Source organism: Hemicordylus capensis, chromosome 14, assembly GCF_027244095.1.
Source record: "Hemicordylus capensis ecotype Gifberg chromosome 14, rHemCap1.1.pri, whole genome shotgun sequence".
Taxonomy (NCBI): Eukaryota; Metazoa; Chordata; class Lepidosauria; order Squamata; family Cordylidae; genus Hemicordylus; species Hemicordylus capensis.
Window position 1 is genome coordinate 14021831 of NC_069670.1, and position 26202 is coordinate 14048032.

General features: G+C 51.3%; 1 protein-coding gene across 4 annotated transcripts; it reads right to left on the reverse strand.

Moving 5' to 3' along the window:
- Nucleotides 1-17: 17 nt before the first annotated feature.
- LOC128336961 (lysosomal acid glucosylceramidase-like) lies at nt 18-25119 on the reverse strand. 4 transcript variants are annotated; one of them, XM_053277332.1, is made up of 14 exons: nt 24808-25119; nt 20868-20931; nt 20336-20416; nt 18756-18880; nt 16499-16652; nt 13725-13916; nt 12246-12392; nt 10714-10847; nt 7953-8125; nt 6033-6270; nt 4377-4604; nt 4116-4279; nt 2288-2413; nt 18-1483 (listed from the first exon to the last, which is right to left on the reverse strand). In XM_053277332.1, exons 5-14 carry the CDS (start codon nt 16563-16565, stop codon nt 1381-1383), a joined length of 1572 nt encoding a protein of 523 aa, XP_053133307.1. In that variant the 5' UTR covers nt 16566-16652; nt 18756-18880; nt 20336-20416; nt 20868-20931; nt 24808-25119; the 3' UTR covers nt 18-1380. The 4 variants fall into 4 exon arrangements, with proteins under 4 accessions (XP_053133307.1, XP_053133309.1, XP_053133308.1 ...); XM_053277334.1 differs by lacking the exon at nt 20868-20931; XM_053277333.1 differs by lacking the exon at nt 20336-20416.
- Between the last annotated feature and the right edge of the window lie 1083 nt (nt 25120-26202).

Here is a 26202-nt window from a genome sequence, read left to right on the forward strand (position 1 = left end):
GCGGATTCCACACAGTCTTGAAACCTGAAATGTGGCGTGAATTTATTTATTTAAAATATTTATACGACCCTGTTCTTCACGCATGGATTTGTGATGGCATGCAACAAAGCATTAAACAAACCATATATTACAATAAAGCAGCAGGATGTAAAACCAATCACAAAAACACATAGGGTAAAAGACAATCATGAAGTCATGGCACAATATACACAGGAGCTAAGGAGAAGACCTGATGAAATAAAAAGATCTTCAACTTCAGTTTAAAATTAGCTAGGGAGGGAAGAGGCCAAAGATCAAGGGGCAGGGAGTTCCAAAGACCTGGAACCACCACGGAAAAGGCTCCGCCACGTGTCACTGAAAAGTTGCTGAATGTGCTTTATAGACTACTTGACCCTGGTTTCCCCAGACCAGATGGGCTAACCCATTGCCCTTGGGGGAATGGGGAGGCTCAATCGATTGATCATATACTTCCTTATTGTCTTTTTTATCATGATGTGTGTCTCAGGCTTACTGACCCTCTTTTAAAAAGATAAAAGGACTCGGGGGGTGGAGTGGGACGGCACTTTTAGCCCGTAATCTGCATTATATCATCTGCATCGGTTTCAGGCATGTTCCAGTGCTGAAGGGCAGGCACGGAAAGCAATACTGGGTTCAGAGTTTAGGTAATTTAAATTTCTTTTGTTAAGGTGAAAGGTTTCTAGTCCTTTTGGTCCAAAAGATGCCTGAAAACACATAGGCAATGCTTACTGAAACCTTCAAAGCCAGAAGGGTAGCTGCTCTAAACAACTCCTTGCCTGGCATAACTAAAAAAAACTACGTTAAATAATAAGACGCAGGATAAAGGGTGCAAAACGAGACAAAGAACGGTGCGCGTCTGGGAAATCAGGGAATGATGACAAACAGATTTAAGCACGGGGCGCTGGGGATACTTGTGAAGACTGGAGATCGCGCAGTCTCCACGAATCGAGACAAACTGGTGGAGCCCGATTCGGCATAATGTCGGAGTTCTGACAACACATAGACTACCACCCAGTGGGCAAAAAGGGAAGCACTGGCTCCTAGGAGCTCCATCCAGTGGGGCCAACTTCACATTCGAAGATCTGGGTGCTACGGGCCTCAGCAAGGACTGTTCGGTCCTCCGACATGAGAGAACCCCCTTCCCTTCAGGCTCAAACATCTTCCCGGCACACGGCCAAGAAGAGTGTGGCATCACAGGAACACAAGTGCCGCCATTCAGTTCCAGGGCAGGGCTCCAAAATGGCGGGTAAACAAGTAGGCCCGGCCGGGCCTGGCCAACTCCACATGGACCAGGACAGCCACAGGACCTGAAGATGGCAGGGTGTGTGTGTATGTGTGTGTTACAGCACCTCTCTGGGCTCCTCACTGGCGCGTCCACAGATACGTCTGGATGGAGTTGGGAGGGATGTGGGTCAAGATCAGCCCCACCGAATCGGAAATTCCGAAGGGAATGTCGGACCCAGACCTGAGGAGAGAGGCAAAGAACGTGAGAGGAGCAAGCCAGGGGCCCTCCCACATCCTGACAGCTTGCCCTTCTCTTCAAGCCAGGGACTACTCTAGGACAACTGGGATGAGGAAGACCCGAGTTCAGATCCCCGCTCAGCCATGGAACGTCATAAGAACATAAGAGCAGCCCTGCAGGATCAGGCCCAAGGAAGCCCATCTAGTCCAGCGTCCTGTTCCACACAGTGGCCCACCAGATGCCACTGGAAGCCTACAGGCAGGAGTTGAGGGCATGCCCTCTCTCCTGCTGTTACTCCCCGGCAACTGGTACTCAGAGGCATCCTGCCTCTGAGGCTGGAGGTGGCCTACAGCCCTCCGACTAGCAACCGTTGATAGACCCCCTCTCCTCTATGAAGCCATCCAAACCCCTCTTCAAGCCATCCAAACTAGTAGCCAACACCACATCTTGTGGCAGAGAATTCCACAAGTTGATTATGCGTTGTGTGAAAAAGTACCTCCGTTTGCTGGTCCTAGATTTCCTGGCCATCAGTTTCATGGGATGGCCCCTGTTTCTAGTGTGACGTGAGGGGGGGAAAGAATTTATCTCCATCCACTTTCTGCACACCATGCATGATTCTACAGACCTCTATCACGCCTCCCCGCAGTCATCTTTTTTCTAAACCAAAAAGCCCCAGGTATTGTAGCCTTGCCTCATAAGGAAGGTGCGATCGATCGATATATAGATAGATAGATCCACACCAGCATGTTGAATTGAGCCTGGAAGCAAACTAGTCACCAATCAAACAGGTGCAAACTCGTCACTCACTGGTTGAGGACAACGACCACGGCAGATCCGTCAGGGCGAAGCAGTGCCACATGTTCCAAACTGCACGTGAGGCATTTTTTCACGATGGTCAGTCCGACGCGCTGGGAGTCCTCTGGAATGAACTTGCTGCAGAGAGAAGACAGAAAGTCTAAGCTTGGATTTACCCACATCCAAGACTAGGTTTTCTCCTAGTTTTGTTTTGTTTTTAATATGAGATCTCGGAGGCTCCTCTTAGAGTCAGAGTCCGGCTCCTTTTGAGTAAATGCAGACATAGCCTGTGTTTAACCTCTACTTTTGAAAGGGGTTGTCTTAAATTCAGACTTATCTTCTATTCAGATCAATACGGTAACCTGGGGTGAACAGTGGCATTCCACCAGTGGCTGTTGCTGTCAGTGGCGTATCTATAATTGAACGAGGGGCTGTGGGTGCGGGGAACAAATGTCCCTGGGCCCTTCCTGGCAGGGCAACAGCTTACTCTTTTCTCTCCTTTTCCTGTCTCTCTGAAGAAGTAGTGGAATGGAGAAAGATGTGGGGGGAGAGAGGCTAGGGGTGTGCGAACCGGTTCCATTTCGAACCGGTTCACCATCGAACCGGGCCTGTTCGAAGACTCGCCCTCAAGCCAAACAGGGCCCGGTTCGATCTCGAAGGCCAACTCAGGGGTGCTAATCCTCTATAATAAAAGCCTTGGTGTCCGTCTGTGGACACCCAGGCGTGTGTCCGTGCCTCCCTCGGCCGTTCTGGGCATCCCTCGGAGCGCACGTGCCGAGGGAGACACGACCACGGCGACCAGGCAGCCATGTTGGACGGCCAGAAGCGGCTACCGCGAAGAAGCCGGGGAAGCCCCGCAAAGCCAGGAAAGAGGCGGCGGGGGAAACTGGCCGAGGCGCGGCTGAGGCGGCGGCGGAGCCATGGCCGAGGCCTGGCCGCGCCGCCGAAGCCGGGTGGGGGGAAAAGGCGGCGGGGGAAGTCGGCCGAGGTGGCAGCAGAGACGCCGCCGAGGCCTGGCGGCGCCACCAAAGTCGGGCGGGGGGGAAACTTTGGGGCCCTTGCCCAGCCGGGGAGATCGGCCGCGGCATGGAGGCGGGCGACAGCAGCGGGAGGGGGAATGGTGGTGGGGGCCCGGAGCTCACAACTGCACTAGCGCCCGTTATTTAACGGGCCGAAAACCACTAGTTGTAATATAGAGATATATATAAAACTCACTGCCAGGTCCGCGTCATCATGCTGACCCCGGCACTCAAGGGTCAGCGGCCCTTCAAAATGGTGGCCTTCTGGGACACCCACCCCTGCAGCTGCCCCCGCTGGAGACCAGCATTATAACCCAGACCCAGCAGTGAGTTATTAATTTTTTACAATTAGGACCCCAAACCGGCTTGAACTCGAGCCGAACAGGGGTTCGAGTTCAGGGTGCCCAACCCAAACATGCCAGGTCTGGTTTGACTCGAACCGAACCGGGCACGAACCGGTTTTGTGCACACCCCCTAGAAGAGGCCCATCTCAATCTTGCAACACCACAGCTACTGTCATCTTCCTTCGGTTTCTTTCTAGATCGTGAGCCCCTTGGGGACAGGGCCCGACGGCCACCCAGAGAACTGCTGGGGTCTGGGGCAGGTGTGAGGTTGGGGGCCCCTCTAAAAGGACTCATGCATGTGTTGCAAAATTGGGGAGCCGGCTTGGGGAGGGCTTGGGGCAGCTGGCTTGCGCCAACTGCCGCTGCAGGGAACCGTCTGATTGATTTGTCAGCCTATGCCAACCGCTTTCAGAACCTCTGTGGAAAAGCAGGCGAGAGACACTGGCCCGAGCAGGAAATCTGCGGCAGCCCCCTCACCTGAAGTGCGCCATGTGGTAGAACATGGGCTGCTTGTAGAAGACGTCGTAGCCGGCGTCCACGATGACGGGGCTGTCCACGAAGTTCTGGACCCAGTTGGGGCCGCCTTCCAGGTCCAGGGCCAGGTTCCAGTCGGTCCAGCCCACGACGTGCTGGTTCAGGTTCTGTGGCGAGGGGCGAGAAGGGCCGGGGTTAGGGCAGTGGGGCCACGGAAGGAAGGAGCGAAGTCTACGGGAACGGCGCCCCCCTCCTTGGACATACCGCCAGGATACTGTGGCTGTACTGGACACCCCGGTCCCACGAACCAAGCACCACGTCTTTCTCCCAGAAATGCGATCCGGCACACGCTTCGGTGGCGAGCAGGAAGTAGTCAGGGTAGAGCTCGTGGGTGGCGCCCACCGTTTTATCGATGGGGGCGATGAAGTCCATGTACCAGTGGACGCCAATGCCGTGGACATACCGATACGCCTTACTGTCCTCACTCAGGACCTGGGCAGAGAAAGGAGGAAAGGGTGGGTGGGGGTGGCTTAGTACTGCTGAATTCTGCCCGGAAAGGGTCCCAAGTTCAAACCCTGGCTGGGAAAGACCCCCCCCTGCCTGAAACTCTGGGGAGCCACACTGCCAGCCAGAGTAGACGATCCTGCACCAGATGGACCCATGGTCGGACTCAGTAAAAAGCAGCTTCCTAGGTTGGGGGATGTGGCCGTAGCTCAATGGAAGAGCCTCTGCTTTGCATGCAGAAGGTCCCGGGTTCAATCCCTGGCAGCGTCTCCAGGTAGGGCTGGGAAAGTAATAAAAACTAGACACGAGGCAGATGAAATCAGCCACAACACAATGGACCAAAAAGCCTTGTGGAAACCCTGCTAACTGGGTGAAGAAGCACTTTTTCCTTCTTTATTGTTTAGCTGTTACATTTTTGCAGCAGGGAAATGACTTGACTAGCAAGCCAGAGGTTGCCGGTTTGAATCCCCGCTGGTATGTTTCCCAGAAACACCTCTATCGGGCAGCAGCGATCTAGGAAGGTGCTGAAAGGCATCGTCTCATACTGGAGGAGGCAATGGTCAACCCCTCCTGTATCCTACCAAAGACAACCACAGGGTTCTGTGGGCGCCAGGAGTCGACAGCAGCACAACTTTACCTTTGCTTTATATAAAACCTCGGCGGGGTGTGTGTGTGTGTGTGTTACAAATCTAAACCCAACAACTGCATCCTAAAATCTACATAAAAGCCAACCAACATCACCATCACCCAAACGTTAACACATCATCCCATTTCATGAGTGGAAATCAGGAGATTTCATCCAGGAGGGCATTCCAGAGCCCTGGGGCCACCCTAGAGAAGGCTCCGTTCTGAGTCGCCACCCAACGAGCTGGTGGTCGCCACAACTGGACTCCCCCCCCCCAACCCGGTGATCTGAAGAGGCGGCAGGGTCCACGAAACAGAAGGCAAGGCTCCCTTCAACACCTCCGAACCGCCGACTCTCTTCTCCTTCACAGGGAGAGAGCAACAGCCTCTCTTCAGTTCAGCCTCCCAGGGGCTATGGCCGCTTGCTGGGGTCTCCCTTGGGTCTCTGTTCAGATTGTAAGCCCCTTGGGGGCAGAGAACTATCTTCTCATGCCTTCTGCCACGGAAACCACGCGGGGGACTCCCCACCACCGCCACCTTGAACAGAAGAGTGGGCAGATGCTCCGTCAATAATCAAGGAGCCCCCTCACCCCACCCCCCGGCAAAGACTGGCGTCTGCTCACCACACCAGGAAGGGCTCCTCCTTAACACGGCAGCCCCCTCCTTCCAGCTGGGGAAAGCAACGCTCTCCAAGGTTTCCGGCAGGCGTCCCTCCCAGCCCTAGCCGGACAGGCTGCCAGGGACCGCCACGCTGGTGCCCCTAGCAGCTCAGCCCCCTAGCCCAGCCCTCACCACTTTGGCCCAGTGGGGCAGATGGATCCGGTTGTCGTCCAGAATGATGAGCCTGATGTCCTTATGCGAGCTGTTTGCCAGGGCAGGGCCCAGATCCAGCTCAATGAAGTCGCGCTGCTCCTCGGCGGTGAAGCCCAAGCACTGGAAGGGGTAGTTGGCGATCAGCCCAGCATTCGGTTCGTTCTCAGCTGTCACGGCCCAGAAGGTCAGGTTGTGCTTGGCGTATTCGTCGAGGAACCTAGAGGAGGTGGGGAATAAATGCAGGGGCCTTGAGAAGAGAGTGGGCCTTGAGCATCAGGCTCCAAGGAACTGGAGCCAGATCAAGGTCACGTTGTGCCATCGAGTCGGGGCCGACTCGGGTTGACCACAGAGCCCTGTGGTTGTCTTTGTTGGAATACAGGAAGGGTTTGCCATTGCCTCCTCCCGCGCAATATGAGAGGATGATGCCTTTCAGCATCTTCCTAGATCGCTGCTGCCCAATAGGGGTGTACCCCATAGCCTGGGAAACATAGTCTGGGAAATATACCCGCGGGGATTCAAACCGGTGACCTCTGGCTTGCTAGTCAAGTCATTTCCCCACTGCGCCGTTAGGTGGGCTTGATAGCCGTGCATATAAGAGGACCAAGCCTTCTCCCACAGGGCCGTTAAGTTCTCCAGAAACCACTCTTGGGAACCCCACCTCCAGCAGTTTTGGGACTACAACTCCCATAATCCCCAGCCACAGCGGTCAATAGTCAGAGATGATAGAAGTAGCATTTCAAGATCTGCAGGAGGGCCACAGCTGGGCAGTCCTGAGGAGACGGCCTTGTCTGTGGTGGCGCCCACATTCTAGGAACATAGGAAGCTGCCATATACTGAGTCAGACCATAGGTCCATCTAGCTCAGGATTGTCTACCCAGACTGGCAGCGGCTTCTCCAAGGTTGCAGGCAGGAGTCTCTCTCAGCCCTATCTTGGAGATGCTGCCAGGGAGGGAACTGGGAACCTTCTGCTCTTCCCAGAGCGGCTCCATCCCCTGAGGGGAATCTCTTCCAGTGCTCACACTTCTAGTCTCCCATTCAGATGCAACCAGTCTGAACCCTGCTTAGCAAAGGGGACAAGCCATGCTTGCTACCACCAGACCAGCTCTCCTCTCCTAATTCTAGAACATTCCTCCGGGGCCTGATGAGAGGCCCAGCGAGGCTCCCCTGAGCAGCCGCCATCTTCGAGGCGTGCTTCCTGTTCTCCCGCGATTTCTGCAGGCAGCGGGAGACAAACGGGGGGAAGAAGTAGCTCTACAGGACGCAGAAAAAAGGATTTTTTAAAAAATAAAAATGGGGGGGTTAATATCAAATTTTTTGTGTGTGTTTTAACATCTGGTTTATTTTACAATTAAAAACCCGATTTCGGGATTTTAATCACTGTAATTGTTGAATTGTTTTAAAATGTTTTTAAATTGTTAATTGTCATATTGTTTTTGTTTGTTTGTTTTTTAATTTGTTTTAGCTCTTTACTGTTTTAGTGGTTTGTTTTAACTGTAAACCGCCCTGAGCCATTTTGGAAGGGCGGTATACAAATCAAATATATAAATATAAATAAATAAATAGAGAGAGAGAGAGAACGGAGCTAGACACCACCCAGTAAGTGGTTGAGGGGAGGAAAGGCTGGATAAGGAGCAGAGAAAAAGTGAGCTGTACGAAGCGAGCTGAGCGAAGCGAGTCTCTGGAGGATTCGCCCTTGAGCACAAGGTTAAGGAGCGTTCCTTGTATTACTACCTTCTGCGTCTAGGAGCACTGTAGGGGACGAAATCCCTCGACTGGGTGACCTCCTACACCAGCCGAGAATATCACCATTTCCCAGTCCTGGCCAAGTTGCCCTCTTGGCTTGGCTCCCACCCAAGGCAAAGCGTTGGTCTTCTTCTCCGTCCCCGACCGCATATTTACCTGACGAAGTAGTTGGCCCATGTCTTGTGGTACCGGTCTCCTGCCTTCCCCTTGAGGGACCCCTTCCCCTTCCAGTCTTCGTTCGTTTTCATCCAGACGGGAGGAGACCACGGGCTGGCGTACAAGGAGATGGGTTTCTTAGACAAGGCCAGGGCACGGTGGACAAGAGGGATCTAAAAAGGGGGAGAAAAAGCATCCTCGCCAAACAGTGCTGAGGTCAAGGCTCAGGCACAGCCAGGTCTGACCCAAGTGGGTCGTTTTGGGGCAGATACCAGGAGAGACATGGGGGTTTAATGAGCAGGCCTGCTCCCCAATTATTGGAACTCCTGCAATCCTGTGCGTGCCGATTCAAAAGTCAACCCCACTGCACTGCACGAAGGTGGCTTCCACACAGGTAGGAGACGAGAGCTGGTCTTGTGGTAGCAAGCATGACCTGTCCCCTTAGCTAAGCAGGGTCCGCCCTGGTTGCATATGAAAGGGAGACGAGAAGTGTGAGCACTGTGAGATATTACACCTCCACAGGTTTGCGAAGGAAGAGCAGCAAGAGTTCCAGACCATTAAGACGACACTTTTAGAGGATGCCTCCAGGAAGAGGCATTCCTGTCCTTCACCCAGGTATGCCATCTTTAGAAGGAGACCTCTCCCACACTAAGAAGGAATGCCTTTCAGGGTTGGCCCGGAGGGTTCTGGCACCCTGGGCCACTTTTGACTTTGCTGCCCACCCCACCCACCACCAGCAGCTACAGCTCAAACTTAGGTCACTGGTTAGAGGAGACAGTGAGAGAGATTTCCCAGTGTATTAAAAGGTAAAATGTGCTGTCAGGTCGGTATCGACTCCTGGCGCCCACAGAGTCCTGTGGTTTTTCTTTGGTAGGATACAGGAGAGGTTGACCATTGCCTCCTCCCGCGCAGTAAGAGAGGATGCCTTTCAGCATCTTCCTAGATCGCTGCTGCCCGATAGAGGTGTTTCTGGGAAACATACCGGCAGGGATTTGAACCACCAACCTCTGTCATTTGACTAGCCCCTGCTAACTGGGCAAAGAGGCACCTTTTAACGTGGCAATTCTCTTTCTTGAGCAGGGGGAGAGTGACTGGCCCTATCCACCCCCAGCACAGCATCCCTCCAGTGACTGTCGATGGTGTCACTCTGATGTTTCTTTTTTAGATTGTGAGCCCTTTGGGGACAGGGATCGATCTTATCTATTGATCGTAAATAAATGTCCCCGCTGCGCCATGAAGGTGGCAAAACCCTAGCACTTTAAGAGACGAAAAGAGGCTGCCGTTCATTGGGAAATCCAGCCCGAGACCATTCCATTCTGGGGGAGGAATCCTGAGGCAGGCCGATCACGTTCAAGAGAGGGAGGGCAGCTTCGGAGGCGAGCTGTTTATTGGGGGCCGAGGGGGGCAACGAGTCAAGATGACTCTGCCTTTTGGCATGCAGAATGTGAAGGCCCTTTAGGAACATAGGAAGCTGCCATATACTGAGTCAGACCCTTGGTCCATCTAGCTCAGTATTGTCTTCACAGACTGGCAGCGGCTTCTCCAAGGTCGCAGGCAGGAATCTCTCTTGGCCCTATCTTGGAGATGCTGCCAGGGAGGGAACTTGGGACCTAGATGCTCTTCCCGGAGCGACTCCATCATCCCCTAAGGGGAACATCCAACAGTGCTCACACATCAAGTCTCCCATTTGTATGCAACCAGGACAGACCCTGCTTAGCTATGGGGACAAGTCATGCTTGCTACCACAAGACCGGACCACCTCTTCCGTTCTTACAGCACCGTGCAACTCAAGAGGGAAAGAACACCTAATCATGGGCAGGGTGATCTTCCGGCACTGTTCATGCACCCTCCCCACCCCCAAGAATCGGTGCCCTAATGGACTTTATAGACAACACAAAGCAGGATACACAACACAAAACGCCTGATCCAGAAAGGCCAACCCAAGTAATTGTTTTTAAAAGTTCCTAATTAAAAAATAGAGAAAATTAATATGGTTCTAGATTATAATATACAACTCCAAAGAAGAAGAATATAAACGGGTATTTTAATGATAACCGATAGAAATGCTGCATCAAAAAGGCTTAAACTTAAGATTATTTTTTTAAAGTCATAAACCACTAAAAATCCTCATGGAAAGTATTGTACAAGTCCTCAGATATATATAGTAAAACTGTACTTCCAAGCGAGTTGAAGTCCTCTTAGATTCTTATCAAGTCAGTCCTCAGACATATGTATTAATACTGTACTGCGTTATGCCCTTGTGAAAACAGTATATGAAAAGTTTAATCAGGACGCGTCTGACTTAAACAACTGCCTAGCGTTTGACGGCCAGCGCTGATGCCTCTTCTGAGAAGGTGCCTGCCATCAGAGATGCAAGTTGTGGGCGGTATAAAAATATGTTAAATGATTTTTAAAAAATAAATGAGGTTTGGTTTGCTGGCCACACATCTGTTCACCCGGGCTTTTAATAAAATACTGTTTTAATAGTTTTAACACGGTTTCAAAACATTGTTTTAATTTTTTTTTAATTGTTGTAATGTTTTAACTTTTTCTGCTGCCATTTATTTTAACTAACGTTTGAACTTTGCTGGTGTCGTTTATTTTGTTTTCTTGTCAACCGCCCAGAGACGCAAGTTTTGGGGCGGTATAAAAATATGTTGAATGAATGAATGAATGAATGAATGATTCAATAAAAATAAATTTAACCAGGCGTCCCTCGCTGCAGCCCACACTTCCAGACACACCCTCAAAAGAGACTCACTTTCATTTTGATGTCCTCATCAACCAAGCTGAAATTCTTCAGCTCATAGTCGTACGGCCAGTCGTCGTAACTATAAGGACGCACGGAGAAGTCGCAGCTGCTCATGGGCATACGCAGCAAGTTGTACTCAATCCCTGCAGGAGTAGGAGACAGGAGAAGGGATGGCGCTGGTGCTCAGTGGCAGAGAGAATCCGCTCCGAATGCAGAAGGCCCCAGGTTCAAACCCCAGCTGCATCTCTTTGAAAGATCATTCTTTGCCCGAGACCCTGGAGAGCGTAGTCCAGAGCTGCACAACTTTGGGCCTCATGCACATGTTGGACTACAACTCCCATCATCCCTGAATATTGGCCATGGTAGCTGGGGATGATGGGGGCTAGAGTCCTACAACAGCTGGAGGGCCGAAGCTAAGCAGCCTCATTGTAGAGACAATCCTGAGCTAGATGAACCAAGGGTCCGACTTGTGGTAAAGGAGCCTCCTCGGAGAACCCACAAAGATTCCCGCCCCTGCCACGGTTCGCAACTCGTCTCTCCCTCTAACTAGCTAGATGGCCTCAGGCACGCCATGCCCTGCCTGTCTCAATCCTGCAGCTGCAACAGGAGCACGGCCCCATTTACTACCTCGCAGGGCTGTCGCACATACATACGTGCAAATTTTAGACACCACTTTTCGACTAAAAGTCCCCAAAGCGGTTTACACAGAGAAAACGGTAATAAAGTAATAAGATGGATCCCTGTCCCCAAAGGGCTCACAGTCTAAAAAGAAACACAGCAGACCCCAGCAGCAGCCATGGGTGGGATGCGGTGCTGGGGCGAGATCACAACCAGCTAATTGTGTTACGGGCCTCCGAACAGGTTCGAACGATTGGCGGATCGGCCGGTTCAAAGGCGGGGAGCGGGGATGCCTTTAAGGGCGGGAGAGGGTGCTCTCACCCCTCCCACCGCGTTTCCTATGCCGGCACTGCACTTTCAATGGGTCCAGTGGGGCAGTAGCGTATCTCCCTGCCACCCCGTTGCCTCGTCGGACCGGAAGTGACCGGAGATACCCGATGCGCACATGTGTGTCGGGTACTTCCGGTTCGACGAGGCGCAGCGGGGAGGTACGCTGCTGCCCCGCTGGACCCACTGAAAGTGCAGCACCGGCGGGGAAAACGTGGCAGGAGAAATAAGAGCACCCTCCCCCGCCCTTAAAGGTACCCCCCCCAACGGTTCCATGCACATCCCTACCCAGGACTGCTTGCTCTTGCCCTCCAATGTCCCAGAGAGGGGTCTTCCCCACACCTCAGCTTCCTTTTGCCTGGGAACTGAATATGGGACCTCCAAGCACTGAACGACGGCCCTCCAAAAGGAAGTCCCGCCTTCCAATGGACTGGCCAACGGTTGCAAATTCTCTTGCATTGTTGCGAAGACTGCCTTGTACCAAGCCCGACAACCAGCCCTGGGCTGTCTACTCTGACTGGCAGCAGCTCTCCACGATCGACAGCACCCCCAAGCCCTGACCCCTTTCCCCCAGCTGCCAGCGTCACTACGCTTACCTTCATCCGAGAAGTAGGACCGGAGCAAGTTCTTCTGAGCATCCGGGGTCAGGGAGAGGATATTTATGGCGGCCGAATCGGTGAGAGCGCCGCCAAAACCCTTAATCCTCTGAAACCGCTTCGACGTATCCAGAGTCAAGACGAAATCTGAGAGGAAACATACCCAAGTTAGGACTGTACCCTTCAGGGGGTGACACCCAGGGCATAGCCACACGACAGGACTGAGCTGGTTCCACCGAAGGACCACTTTCTCCTTCTAAAATGTTCTCAATGGTCTTGGCCAACACAACATTCAACTTCAACTGAGATTGTATTTTAAATGTTAGTGTTCTTAACGTGTTTTTATCTATAATTTTTATCTTCTTTTGAATTCTAAATGTGTTATATTGTATGTTTTAATTCTGTAAGCCGCCTAGAGATTTTGATACTAGGCGGTATATAAATTCAACAAACAACAACAAATCGCCAGGGCCAGACGGCACCATCCACCCAAGGGTTCGGAAGGAACTCCAGTGTGAGATTGCCAAACTCCTAGCAAAAATATGGTAACTGATCTCCGGAATCAGGCTCTGTACCAGAGGACTGGAAAGTAGCCAATGCGACTCCCGGTTTCAGAAAAGGGATCTAGCGGGGATCGGGGAATTACAGGCCGGTCAGCCTAACTTCGGTGCTGGGTAAATTGATTGAAAGCTCACTTAAGGACAAAATTGTTCTGCATAGCGAAGAGCAGGCCTTGCTGAAGGAGAACCAGCATGGCTTCCGCAAGGGCAAGTCTCACCTCACTAACCTTTTGGAGTTCTTTGAGAGTGTCAACAGGCATGTGGATAAAGGCGATCCGGTTGACATAATCTACTTGGACTTCCAGAAAGCTTTTGACCAAGTTCCCCACCAAAGCTCTAGTCTAAAGCAAACCTAGCAGTCATGGGATAAGGGGACAGGTTCAATTGTGGATTGGCAATGGGTTGAAGGATGGGAAACACAGGGTAGGAATCAATGGACAGTTTCCACCATGGATGGAAGTCGGATGTGGGGTCCTTCACTGCCTCCACGTGGAAGTTCCCATCCAAATGCAAACCAAGGCAGACTCAGCTTAGCAGAGGGAACTATTCATGTTCATTACGGCAAGACCAGCTCTCCATTATTTTTTATTAATTTTATTATTATTATTATTATTATTATTATTATTATTTTTTTTTTTTTTTTTTTTTTTTTTTTACATTTTCTATCCTGCTCTTCCTCCAAGGAGCCCAGAGCGGTGTACTACATACTTAGGTTTCTCCTCACACAACAACCCTGTGAAGTAGGTTAGGCTGAGAGAGAAGTGGTTGGCCCAGAGTCACCCAGCAAGTGTCATGGCTGAATGGGGATTTGAACTCAGGTCTCCCCGCTCCTAGTCCAGCACTCTAACCACAACACCACGCTAGACACACACACACACACACACACACACACACACACACACACACTCACAGCCAATACCTGGGGTGAACGGCGAGTCCTGGAACTTCCCTTCACTGCGCTCCAGCCGCGCACCAGACTTGCTGCTCTCATACTTGACGAAGAAGCCCGGGCGTGGGAGAGAGACGGGGTCCTGCGTGTCGCAGTAGGTGCGGTTGCAGACACACACGATGGAGTCGTGGCCAAAATATTTCTTGTTGCAAGGCAGGGCGCCTGAGAAGGACAAGCACAAGTCAGGAGACCAAAGCCCACCGCTCCGAGAACGGGGCCCCACGCATAAATAAATTAAAAAATAAGATAATCACCGCCACCGCCAGAAGAGGGCTCTCTCTGGGGCCTTCAGCGCCCACCCCCCAAGGAGGAGCAACCCCATTTCTCCTCCCCCCCCCCCGCCGCCCCCACCACATTGCTAAAGGCAATTTTGTTATGCGGAGCTCAGGGAGGGTTGCTTCTAAAAAAAAAAAAAAGCAACCCAACGAGAATTAGCATGGTGATTTCCACCCATATCACAGCGCCATTCAGATCTCCAAACAGGAGCAGGACTTGGACAGATCAAGACAGGCATCTCAGCACAACAGCTTTTCCAGCGGCGGCGGCTGGGGGTCTCTTTTTCTCGACGGCAAGCCCTTTTGGGACAGGGAGCAAATTCTTCCATCTCCCCACCGTGTGAGCCGCCTTGGGAGTCTTTGTTGTGGGCAACCGGTGTCGATATATTAATTACATCGTCTGATAATTACATCGTCTAGTAATGGCTAGGTACATGGTCTTAACGGCTAGTTACATCGTCTTAATGGCTACTTACATTGTCTAACAATGAATAATCCCATCTAATAATGGCTAATTACATTGTCTAATAATTCAGAACACCCTTGGGCTCTTATGCGCCTGCTTTTTCATTTTCAAAACGGCCGCTTTGGGAAGCAGGAGGCAGAGTGGGGAGAAGGGATTTAACCTCCTGCCCCACATCCGGGTCTCAAGCTAGCTCCCTCCCTGGACAGCTGTGCAGGGGACAGGCGGGGCAAAGGGCTGAATTCGAATCCCGAACCCTTCCATCCTAGGCAGCTGCTGTTCAGCAAACAGAAGCCAAGCACCCAACGACTGACGTCTGGCCCGACATCCGTCCCTCCTCCAGGCCCCATAAGAAGAGCCCACTCAGAGCTGAACCAAGTTCCACAGCTGCCCAGCCTTGTTCTGACTCCACCAAATAGTATTTAGTGGGACACTCCGAGGCATTCTCACCCCTGGACTTCCGGGCCAAAGCCCGGGGCCACCGGGCATGCCCTTAGCTCTAGAGACAGAGCGGGGCGTGGGGAAGAAAATATGTGGGGTGGGAATAGGTGAAGTTGCATGTTGAAATGTTTCTGCTCATGCATAGTGGCATAAATAGACCTGTTTTCTATTCTGACACTCTAGTGAGTTTAGTTGCTGTTTGTGGCCTCGAGAACCCACGTGATAAAAATACTGTGTGTGTCACGGGGTGTGTGTGTGTGTGTGTAGGGAGATGATGCCTAACTTGCAGGGGGGCGTGGTGGCTTCAAAGGCCTTAAATAAAATCCATCTTTCTTATTTATTTATTTATTATTTCTCTGTGTGAATCACTTTGGAAACTTTTGTTGAAAAGCAGTATATATACACATATGTGTATATATATACACACATACATATGTACATGTATATACATACATGCATAGGTGTGCGCGCATTGGTGTGTGTGCGCATATGTATATTTGTGCAACCTTTGGGGATGAATATGGACAAGGCTCCCCCAAGACACGCGGCTAATAGCTGTTGATAGACTTCTTCTCCGCTCATTCGCCTAATCCTCTTTTAAAGTCTTCTGAGCCAGCATAGCACAGTGGTTAGAGTGTTGGACGAGGACCGGGAAGACCCGAGTTCGAATCCCCATTCAACCATGACACTCACAGGGTGACTCTGAGCCAGGCATGTATCTCTCAGACTAACCTACCTCGCAGGGTTGTTGTGAGGATAAAAATAGGCACCGACACCGCTCTGTGCTCCTCAGAGGGAGGGCAGGATATCAATGTAATAAATACATAAATAAATAAAGGAGCAATGCCACACTTTGCGGCAATCAACGCCATAAGCCAGATTGTTAACCTCCGTTACCGTAACCTCAGTGTGGTTTACACTGACTGGCAGCGTTTCAGGCAGGGGTTTTTTCCCAGTCCTACTTGAAGATGCTGCCAGGGATTGAACCCAGGACCTTCTGCAAGCAGAGGAGATGCATGACCACTGAGCTATGACCCCATCCCCAGACTCAGGAAGACCAGAAACTGCCTTATACCAAGTCAGACCATTAGACCATCTAGAGATGCTGCCAGGGATTGAATAGAGAGGAGAGCTGGTCTTATGCTAGCAAGCTTGAATTGTCCCCTTTGCTCATTAGGCTCTGTCCTGGCTTGCATTTGGATGGGAGACCCCATGCAAGATATTCCCCTTAGTGGATGGGGCCGCTCTGGGAAGAGCGCCTGCCAGCATGCATGCAGAAGGTTCCAGATTCCCTCCCAGGCAGCATCTCCAAGACAGGGCTGAGAGAGGCTCCTGCCTGCAACCTCAGAGAAGCCGCTGCCAGCCTGGGTTGACAATCCTGAGCGAGATGGACCAAGGGTCTGACTCAGTGATTTTCAGTCCCTTTCTCGAGGATCCCTGTCGACACGTTTCTACCCGGCTGTGCCTCCCCGCGGACCGTGGCCCCCCCCTTCCAAGCTCCTCAATACACCCCGCCCGCCCCGGGCACCAATATCTCATATACCCCACCTCGATGCCACACTCACCCATCACTCCAACTGCCGTCTGCAGGAAGAAGAACAACTCCAAAGGGCTTGTTCTCCGGGACCCCATGGTGACAGCGGTAAGCAGCTCTTCGCCCGTGCTGATGCCCAAGCAGCGGGGAAGGGACGAAAAGAGACGCCCACGGGCTCGTCACGGCTGCAAAGAAAAGAGAAGGCACCGAGTAACCAAAGCTGCCACGCACAGAGTCCGAGGACCGGTTCTCCTACCTCAGGAGAGGAGAGATGGCCTGGTGGTAGCAGGCATGACCGGTCCCCTTAGCTAAGCAAGGTCCGCCCTGGTTGCATATGAAGGGGAGACTAGAAGCGTGAGCACTGGAAGAGATGGAGATGGAGCCGCTCTGGGAAGAGCATCGAGGTTCCAAGTTCCCTCCCTGGCAGCATCTCCAAGATGGGGCGGAGAGAGACTCCTGCCTGCAACCTCGGAGAAGCCGCTGCCAGCCTGGGTTGACAATCCTGAGCTAGACAGCCCAAGGGTCAGACTCAGTATATGGCGGCTTCCGAGGACTCTCTGCACTGACCGGCAGCATCTCTCCAAAGGTCTTTCTCAGCCCTATCTGGGGATGCTGCCAGGGACAGAACCTTCTGTGTACAGAGCAGGGGCTCCAACAGCCTAAAATATTCCAGATATACTCCAGAGTCCTAAAATACTCCAGATATCAAGTTGCCTCCTACACAGTCAGACCCATGGACCATCTAAACCAGGTCTGCTCAACCTTTGCCCCTCCCCAGCCAGCTGTTTTTGGACTACAACTCCCACAATCCCCAGCCACAGTGCCACTTCCCTACTGTATCCAAAGCCAACCAGCCTCACACATATCTGACATTAGGAGAAAAACGGCTTTCTGAGGATATAAGGACATAGGAAGCTGCCACATACTGAGTCAGACCACTGGTCTATCTCACTCAGGATTGTCTTCACAGACTGGCAGCAGCTTCTCCGAGGTTGCAGGCAGGAATCTCTCTCAGCCCTATCTGGGTTCCCAGCAGCTACGGAAGCTGGATCGCGACACACTGTCCCAGACGCTCTAGGATTAGTTTCGGCCCCCGCAACCCCAAAATGCCCCAAACCCTTCCCATCTCCACCCACTCGAAGCTGGCTGCATCCTTCCTCCAAGCTCTGTTCAGCAATAACGACTTGTGGCTAATTACAGCACTTGGCTAATTACAGCACAAACTACTGTAAGCAATGTGACACATTTTCTTCTCTCTCTGACACTTTGAACCCAGGTTCTCACAGAGCCTCACAGGCATCAGGACTCTTGCTTTCGATTCGCAGCAACTTAACCCAAGTAAAGAAGTCTTCGTTTCTGAACAGGTTGTAGTTGATCAGTTCGGTAATATCTGCGTAACTTTAGGAACATAGGAACGTAAGAAACTGCCATATACTGAGTCAGACCATTGGTCTATCTAGTTCAGTATTGCCTTCACAGACTGGCAGCGGCTTCTCCAAGGTTGCAGGCAGGAATCTCTCTCCGCCCTCTCTTGGAGATGCTGCCAGGGAGGGAACTTGGAACCTCAGATGCTCTTCCCAGAGCGGCTCCATCCCCTGAGGGGAATATCTTACAGTGCTCACACACATCAAGTCTCCCATTCGTATGCAACCAGGGCAGACCCTGCTTAGCAAAGGGGACAAGTCATGCTTGCTACCACCAGACCAGCTCTCCTCTCTCTGAATATGAAGAAAATATATCTGAAAGAGGAAAAAGCCTCTCTTTTTGCCAAGCAGCATTCTCTTACGCCCCACAGAAAAACAGAAGATGCCTCTTCAGCAATTTGTGTTAGTGCTTCTATTTAAAATTAAACTTGAACACCACAACTTCCGCCCAATTAACCTGGGGCACCAATTAATTCAGTAAATAACGCAGCCCTAATTACTATTATTATCATGATCAAAGTTGCAGGGGTGTAACTACAATAGGGCAAAGGGAGACAATTGTCCAGGGACCCACTGCCTTGGGCCCCCCCCAGAGGCAAGTCACATGACTGACTCCCCCAGCCGCGCACCCGCCCGGGCTTCCTTCCGTGGTATTCATCCTCCGAAACTGATGTGAGTGTTCAGACCTGGAGCGACCAGAACAGCAGGTCTTTCTCTAGCACCCTGAAATGACTTGCATCGTCCACAATTTGCAAAACCTTCTTAAAAATAATTTAGGATGATGTTCTCTTGTGGCACATAAGTGTTTTTTTTATATAGATAAAACCAGTATATACAAAACCATATATATAACACCACACATACCACCGTGTGTCTTGTGGAACAGCGTTTGGATGCTTTCCTTCGGCACCGACCAGCACCCTGTAAGTGGCCCTTGGTGACTTTTTATCTGTACCCGCTTGCCTCGCACGCCCACTTCAGCTGTGCACCTAGAAAGGAAACGCCTTCAGCCACCTCCTCCTTCTCTGGGTCCAACAACATTCCTTCCATAACCTTGTACCGCGTCCGGTTCTTTTACCCTCCTCCCATGACTGGCCTCCGCCAGAAGGAAAAACAAGGGCCAAGCACCACTTTGAAGACAAGGCCAGACGCTGCCGTCAGAAGTGACGGTGACGTGTGTGTGAGGAACGGAGGAAGCTGCCATATACTGAGTCAGACCATCGGTCCACCTAGCTCAGTCTTGTCTTCACAGACTGGCAGCGGCTTCTCCAAGGTTGCAGGCAGGAATCTCTCTCAGCCAATTGTGCTTTGGCAACGTACTGTATGCTTTGGTAATTTGCTGGTTCAATTAAAAAATCTTGTCCTATTAAAAAAATAATAATAATCTTGTCCTATCGTGGAGAAGCCAGGGAGGGAACTTTGAAACCTTCTGAATTTCTCTCAGCCCTTTCTTGGAGAAGCCAGGGAGGGAACTTGAAACCTTCCGCTCTTCCCACAGCGGCTCCATCCCCTGAGGGGAATATCTTGCAGTGCTCACACTTCTAGTCTCCCATTCAAATGCTAAGGGGACAAGTTACGCTTGCTACCACAAGACCAGCTCTCCTCTCATTGGAGGCTACCTTGGAGATGCTGCCCGGGAGGGAACTTGGGAACCTTCTGCTCTTCCCAGAGCGGCTCCATCCCACGATGGAGGCTTCCGGATAGAGAGTGCGATTTTGCAATCTGAATTCAACCGTCCACAGAGCGGACGACAGAACCCAGTTCTGGACCAGAGCTGGACCAGAGATGAGTTCTGGACTCAGATCCACAGAACCTGAACCCAGCTCCTAATCCAACCACTCCACCATACTGTCTCTCAATGTACAGCCCTAAAGTGGGGTGGGCGGCTCTCCGTTTTAAGTTGGCTATGGTACACCCAGCGGTGGTGACGCAGCTGGGAAACAACTTGCCTATGGAGCAGGAGGCTGTGAGTTTGAATCCCAAATATGGTGTTCTTCCCAAATAAGAGCCTCCCCATCTCTGGCAACCTTTAAAAAGGCACTGAAGGCGCATTTATTCACCCAGGCTTTTAATTATTACTACTACAACTACTACATTTATATCCCGCTTTTCCTCCAAGGAGCCCAGAGCAGTGTTCTACATACTTGAGTTTCTCTTTCACAACAACCCTGTGAAGTAGGCTGGGCTGAGAGAGAAGTGACTGGCCCAGAGTCACCCAGCTCGTTTTCATCGCTTTTAAAAAAATAATAATAATACTGGGTTTGAAATGATTTTAATGTTCATGTTTTTCATGTTTAAATGATTCTAACTGTTTAATTGATTTAGTTTTGATTTTAACTGTTTAATTGATTTCAATTGTTTTTATTCGTTGTCCCATTTTTGGAGGAGCGGTATATAAATCAAATAATAAAATAAATAATAAATATATATATATTTGTAGTCACCTATATCAGGCAGCAACGATATAGGAAGGTGCCGGAGGAAGATGTCCACGTCAGAGACAAGGGCAAAGGGATGATCTCATACTGCGTGGGAGGAAGACAATGGTAAACCCCTCCTGTATTCTACCAAGAAAGTCACATGGCTCTACGGTTCAACACCGACTCGACGGCACCATCTTTCCTTCCTATATGGCCTGCCCAGCTTTAAGCGCTTGGGGAGGGGCAGGCGTGTGTGACTGTTTCCTAGTGGTTAGTGAGAGAGAGGATTCTACAACCCTGTCCAGATACAGGTTGTACCGATCCCACAATCGAACTGCACCTTTTAGGACTGTTTTAGCGGCATCCCTCAGGACAACCGGGGTCCCCTCCTGCAATGCCTGGCGTCTCCCTTCCCCAGGATCCCGTCCCGCCGGCCACACGCTCCGTCCCCCGTACTGCAGGGCTCAGAGACCCGAGCACTATAATCAAACCGCATTCCCCCCAGTAATTACACCCTGCAGAGAAGCAAGGGATGGATCAGTCGTTCCATTTCTACCTTCAACTTCAGAAAAGTTTCTGCTTTCAAAAACTCGTGGAGGAGACTCCCCAGAAACACGTACCTAAAAAGAGAGATTGCACAATATTTTATAACAATGCAGGTGAGCATGGAATGTACAGATGCACCTATGCCGGCTGTCTCGTTTTAGCTTCTCCCCCCCAAAAAAACACATTTCAAGCAACACAGGTCGGCACGGGACGCTCCCACTTCTGAGAAACGGCTACCCTCATAAAAGGACACGAACTGCAGTTGGGTCAAGGGCAGCTTAGATGCACAAGATTGGCCCTCCAGCTGTTCTGGGACTACAACTCCCATCATCCCCAGCCACCGTGGCCAACAGTCAGGAGTGATGGGAGTTGTAGTCCATCTGGAGGAGACCATAGGCAGTTCTGCCACCCCATCACAAACTTGAGAAAGGAGCAGAAAAAGGCACCCCAAACCACCAGGAGATTGGAGCTCCTTGCCTACAAGGTAGGCCATTATAGAAGTTTATTTATGCATGGCACGGAGAACCATAGATCCAGGAAAACAGTTCTCCATCTCCCATAGCTCTAGAACTCATCAGTGAGGGTCAGGTGTCACCCAATGCAATAGATCCATTGTAGGATTCAGGACAGGGGAAAGGGCTCTTCGCACCGTCGGCTTATGGAACTCACCGCCACAAGACGCAGCAACGTCCAGGGCCCATGCATGATTTCTCCGGCTCCGGTACAGACTTTTAACACTTTTCTCCCCCAAGAAAAGATCGTATCCCTTTGGAAGAACAGCAGAATGTACCCACGTCCTTTCACATCTTTAGGTCCCTGGAAGCTCCTTTTGTTTCTGGATGCCTGGTTTGTATTGGCAGCCAAACCCCACAGTGTGGCCTGCACTTATATTAATTACCCGCCAGGGGACAAACGCCGTTTAAGGCACCCCTTTCTGCTCCTGAGATCCAGCGTCAGTTCTTCTAAACACTGCGGGGACCAGCCAGCAAATTCATCGACTGCCATGCCTGGTGGGGCTTGGGAATCCTATCGGCGGTGCTCCCAATTACGTGGGTGCTCGCACACGCCTTGGAGGGAACACTGGTGCTCAGTCACAGGTCTGTGATGGCCGAGGCCGCCCTGACAGGCTTGGCGTGTGCCTACTGCACTGAAAGGAGCAGGTGGTTTGTAATGGGGACCAGGGAGTGCATTGCCACCCACAAACGGGGAATTCCCAGTCAGTGTGAGTCATAAGGTCACGTCAAGCTTATGGCAGAGCTTTGCGTAGGGAAGGTCCCAGGTTCCATCCCTGGCAGCATCTCCAGGGAGGACTGGGAAAGACGCCGGCCTGAAAGGTCGGAGCGCTGCTGCCGGTCAGGGCAGACGATACTGAGCTGGATGGAGCAACGGCCTGACTCAGTAGACGGCAGCTTCCGGTGGAAAACACAGGCAAATGACTTCCCGCTATAAAAACGCACAGCGAACTGGGCCGCAGAGGACCAGCCTAAGTGGATGGGAATTCAGGACGGCACATCATCCCTGGCATCGTGGAGAGCGGGGACAGAAAATACCTGTGGGGCATACATGTCCAGATGTCTCACACAGACAGGGAAGCCAGAAAAGTGTTCTCTGCTTCTCCAATGACCTGGGGGCAAGAAATGAGCAAGGCGAGGGGAAACAAGCCAGGTATACTCCCAGTGAATGAGTGGGCCAACTTGGCTTGTTTGGAAGAAGCAACAAGTACTCCCAGTGTGGGAAGAACCTTGTCTTTCCCAGAGGTTTGGGCAAGCGAGGCTCCAGTGCCCCCTCCCCAGTTTCTCCGCTCTCATTAAAAGCTGAAAGGAAACCTCAAGCCTTTTTACTGGCAGAGAAGCACGCAGGAACCAGCTTGTGGAACTCACTGCCACAAGCTGCGCCAAGGTCATTTCTCTGTGCAAGTGGCATCCTGTTTATTTGTTTATTTCGGCCCAAGGCCAGCATGAAGTGCCTGCGGCTCAATCCCCAATTAAAAGCTCAGGAAGAATTTTGCAAAAGCAACTTCTCAGGGCCCTTTAATGTGAACATGAATGAACGTAGGAAGCTGCCAGATACTGAGTCAGACCCTTGGTCTAGCTAGCTCAGTATTGTCTTCACAGACTGGCAGCGGCTTCTCCAAGGAATCTCTCTGAGGAATCTCTGAGGAATCTCTCTCAGCCGTCTCTTTTGGAGCTCCTCACAGCAATCTGTCGTGCATTCCACTTCCCTAAATCGTTGAATGTCATCGGCAAATGTGGCCCTGTCGCCGCTTACCCCAACTTCCAGACCAGTGATTCTCAAACTTGGGTCCTCAGGTGTTATTGGACTTCAACTCCCATAATCCCCAACCAAAGGCCACTGAGGCTGGGGATTATGGGAGTTGAAGTCCAATAACACCTGAGGACCCAAGTTTGAGAATCCCTGTTCTAGACCACGGGAGACGAGGAGAGCTGGTCTTGTGATAGCAAACATGACTTGCCCCCTTAGCTAAGCAGGGTCTGCCCTGGCTTCATTTTCATTTCATTTCTCCATTTTGTATCCCGCTCTTCCTCCAAGGAGCCCAGAGCGGTGTACTACCTACTTACGTTTCTCCTCACAGCAATCCTGTGACGTAGGTTCGGCTGAGAGAGAAGCGGCTGGCCCAGAGTCACCCAGCAAGTCTCATGGCTGAAGGGGGATTTGAACTCGGGTCTCCCCGGTCCTAGTCCAGCACTCTGACCACTAAACCACGCTGGCTCTCAGGGAGCGAGAATAGAAGTGTGAGTACTGGAAGATATATTCCCTTGAAGGGATTATTATTATTATTATTATTATTATTATTACAGTTTTATATCCCGCTCTTCCTCCAAGGAGCCCAGAGTGGTGTACTACATACTTAGGTTTCTCCTCACAACAACCCTGTGAAGTAGGTTAGGCTGAGAGAGAAGCGACTAGCCCAGAGCCACCCAGCTAGTTTCATGGCTGAATGGGGATTTGAACTCGGATCTCCCCGGTCCTAGTCCCAGCACTCTAACCACTATACCACGCTGGCTCTATGGATAAAAAAAACAAACTTTCGCAGAGCGAAAAGCGAGACCCAGGTTTTTTGCAGGAGGTTGGACACATCATGGACATTCACGAAAATCCAGTTTCCAAAATTGTAGGACATGAATTCCGTTACAAAATAGGGTGGCAGGGCAGGTAGGGCTAGGCCTCGCCGCTCAACCTCCTTAAATGCTACCGCACGGGCCAAAGGGAAGGACGCTGTGTGCCACACTAGACGGAAGATCTGGCTTTCAACTCTCCGAAGGAGATCGAGCGGGGCAGGATAGACAACCGCCAGGTTATGCACCGGGGGGTATCAGGTAAGTCCGGATGTAAACCGCTTTCTGGTACATGGCAAGGCTCCATTTTTTCCACATGGTGATTTTAAGCATTACTTTTTCTTCCCAATCTGTCCAATTTCTCCCCCAGGCTTTTTCCTTAATCCCATATTCAATCCCCAAAACGTTAACTGTATCTACCCACTTCAGTTTGGACTCTGGGGCCCCTTCGCTTTTACATTCAGAGATGGGTAGGCACGAAAGTTGCTGGCGTCCGGGGTCCATTTTAGCAAATACGCTTTTGTTAATTCTGAGCCCGAGATCTTGCCATATTCCCAGAAGAGGTTTAGTATTACCGGGATTTCATTTTCATTCGATAACAGTAATGTAACATCATCAGCATGAGCTACAAATTTTACCTTAAACTCAGAGAGGGCTGAGAGAGATTCCTGCCTGCAACCTTGGGAGAAGCCGCTGCCAGCCTGGGTCGACCATCCTGAGCTCGATAGACCAAGGGTCTGACTCAGTATGTGGCAGCTTCCTCTGTTAAAGAAGATCACCGGTCCCATTGCCGATCCTTGGTGGGGGGGGGGGGGACGGGACCCCAGTCCTTACTTCTCCCCTCCCTTGTAAAACCGTCCCATTTGTTCCTACCTCCTGTTCCCAGCAACTTCTCCCCCGTCCAGGTCCGCAGCAGGAGATCGCTTCTTCCCCATCCGCATAATCCAACACTTAATGGTGACCCCTCTCCGCAGCCTGGCTTGCTTCCACACGTAACTCGGCTGCCCAGAGAGTCAAGGCAGGGAGGACGTGCGGGCGGTGCTGCTGCCGGTCAAAGCCCAGCTCCCCTCCAGCATCGGCCCCCCCGATCCCCAAGGAGGCAGCTCCCGCCCCCAGGCGCCCCTTGCCCTGCCCGGCTTCCTCTCTGCTGCAGCCGGTGCCAAGGCTCGCACGCCTGCCGCAGGACGCCCGCGTCACATGACCCCCCGGTCACATGACCTCCCTCTTTTTTTCCTTCTCTCTCACTGCGGTCCTTCTCCTACCCAGCAAGAAGCCCGCACCTTGTCGCTCCCTGCGAGGCACCCGCCAAGCTAATCCGCAAGCTTTCGAGTGCAGCAGATCTCTCCTTCCCCCTGGGCTGTGGAGTTCAGAGAGCTTAATTGGCAGACACAACATGAGGATGCATATTGGTGCAGGATGACCAGAATATCCAGTATGCCCACAAGATTTTACAGTGTGTATTCATCCCCTTAAAGATACGGGGGTGGATCTCATGGTTACTTTTTTTCAATCTCTTTTCCCGCCCTTTTTAAAGCCAGATCCGTCAGCGCATCCATTTTTCAGCCTTCTCCTCTACGGTCATCACCCATGCCACTTTAGAATAGTACCCGAATCGAAGGCGACTCTGGGTTTAAGACTCCCCCCCACCCTTAAAAAGTAGAGGTTAAATACAGGTTAACTCTGCATTCATTCACCTAAGCTAAATTTCCTCTTTGCAGCTATCTGGTTACTCTCGTAACATATTCTTAGTAGAAATATTGCCTTAATCAACTTTCTTATCCCACTGTACCCTTACCCTACGATAAAACCTTGTTTGTTTTTGAACCTCAACCTCTGTCTGTTCATTTTCCCACAACCAAAGCTTTGCACAATAATTATTCTGACGTGGATCGGCTCCACCCCAGCTCGCTAATTCCCCACAGAAAGCCCAAACACAATTTTGGGGTGTTCACCAATCACCCCGGGGGCAGTTCCATTAGCAGGAGGCAGCAGGGAAAGTAGGACAGAAAAGGCTGCATGGTTTTTTCCATTTCCATCTACCTAGACTGAGTTATAATCAACAGTGTCCTTATAATATTCGATATATTTCGAGCATGTCTACTTGCAAAGAAATTGGAGAATATTCAGAAACTGCAGCTAGTGCAAAATGCGACAGCTAGGGTTTTATCTGGAGCTGCCCGTTGTGTTCACATCACACCCATTCTGAAAGAGTTGCACTGGCTGCCAGTTTGTTTCTGGGTCCAATTCAAGGTGCTGGTTTTGACCTTT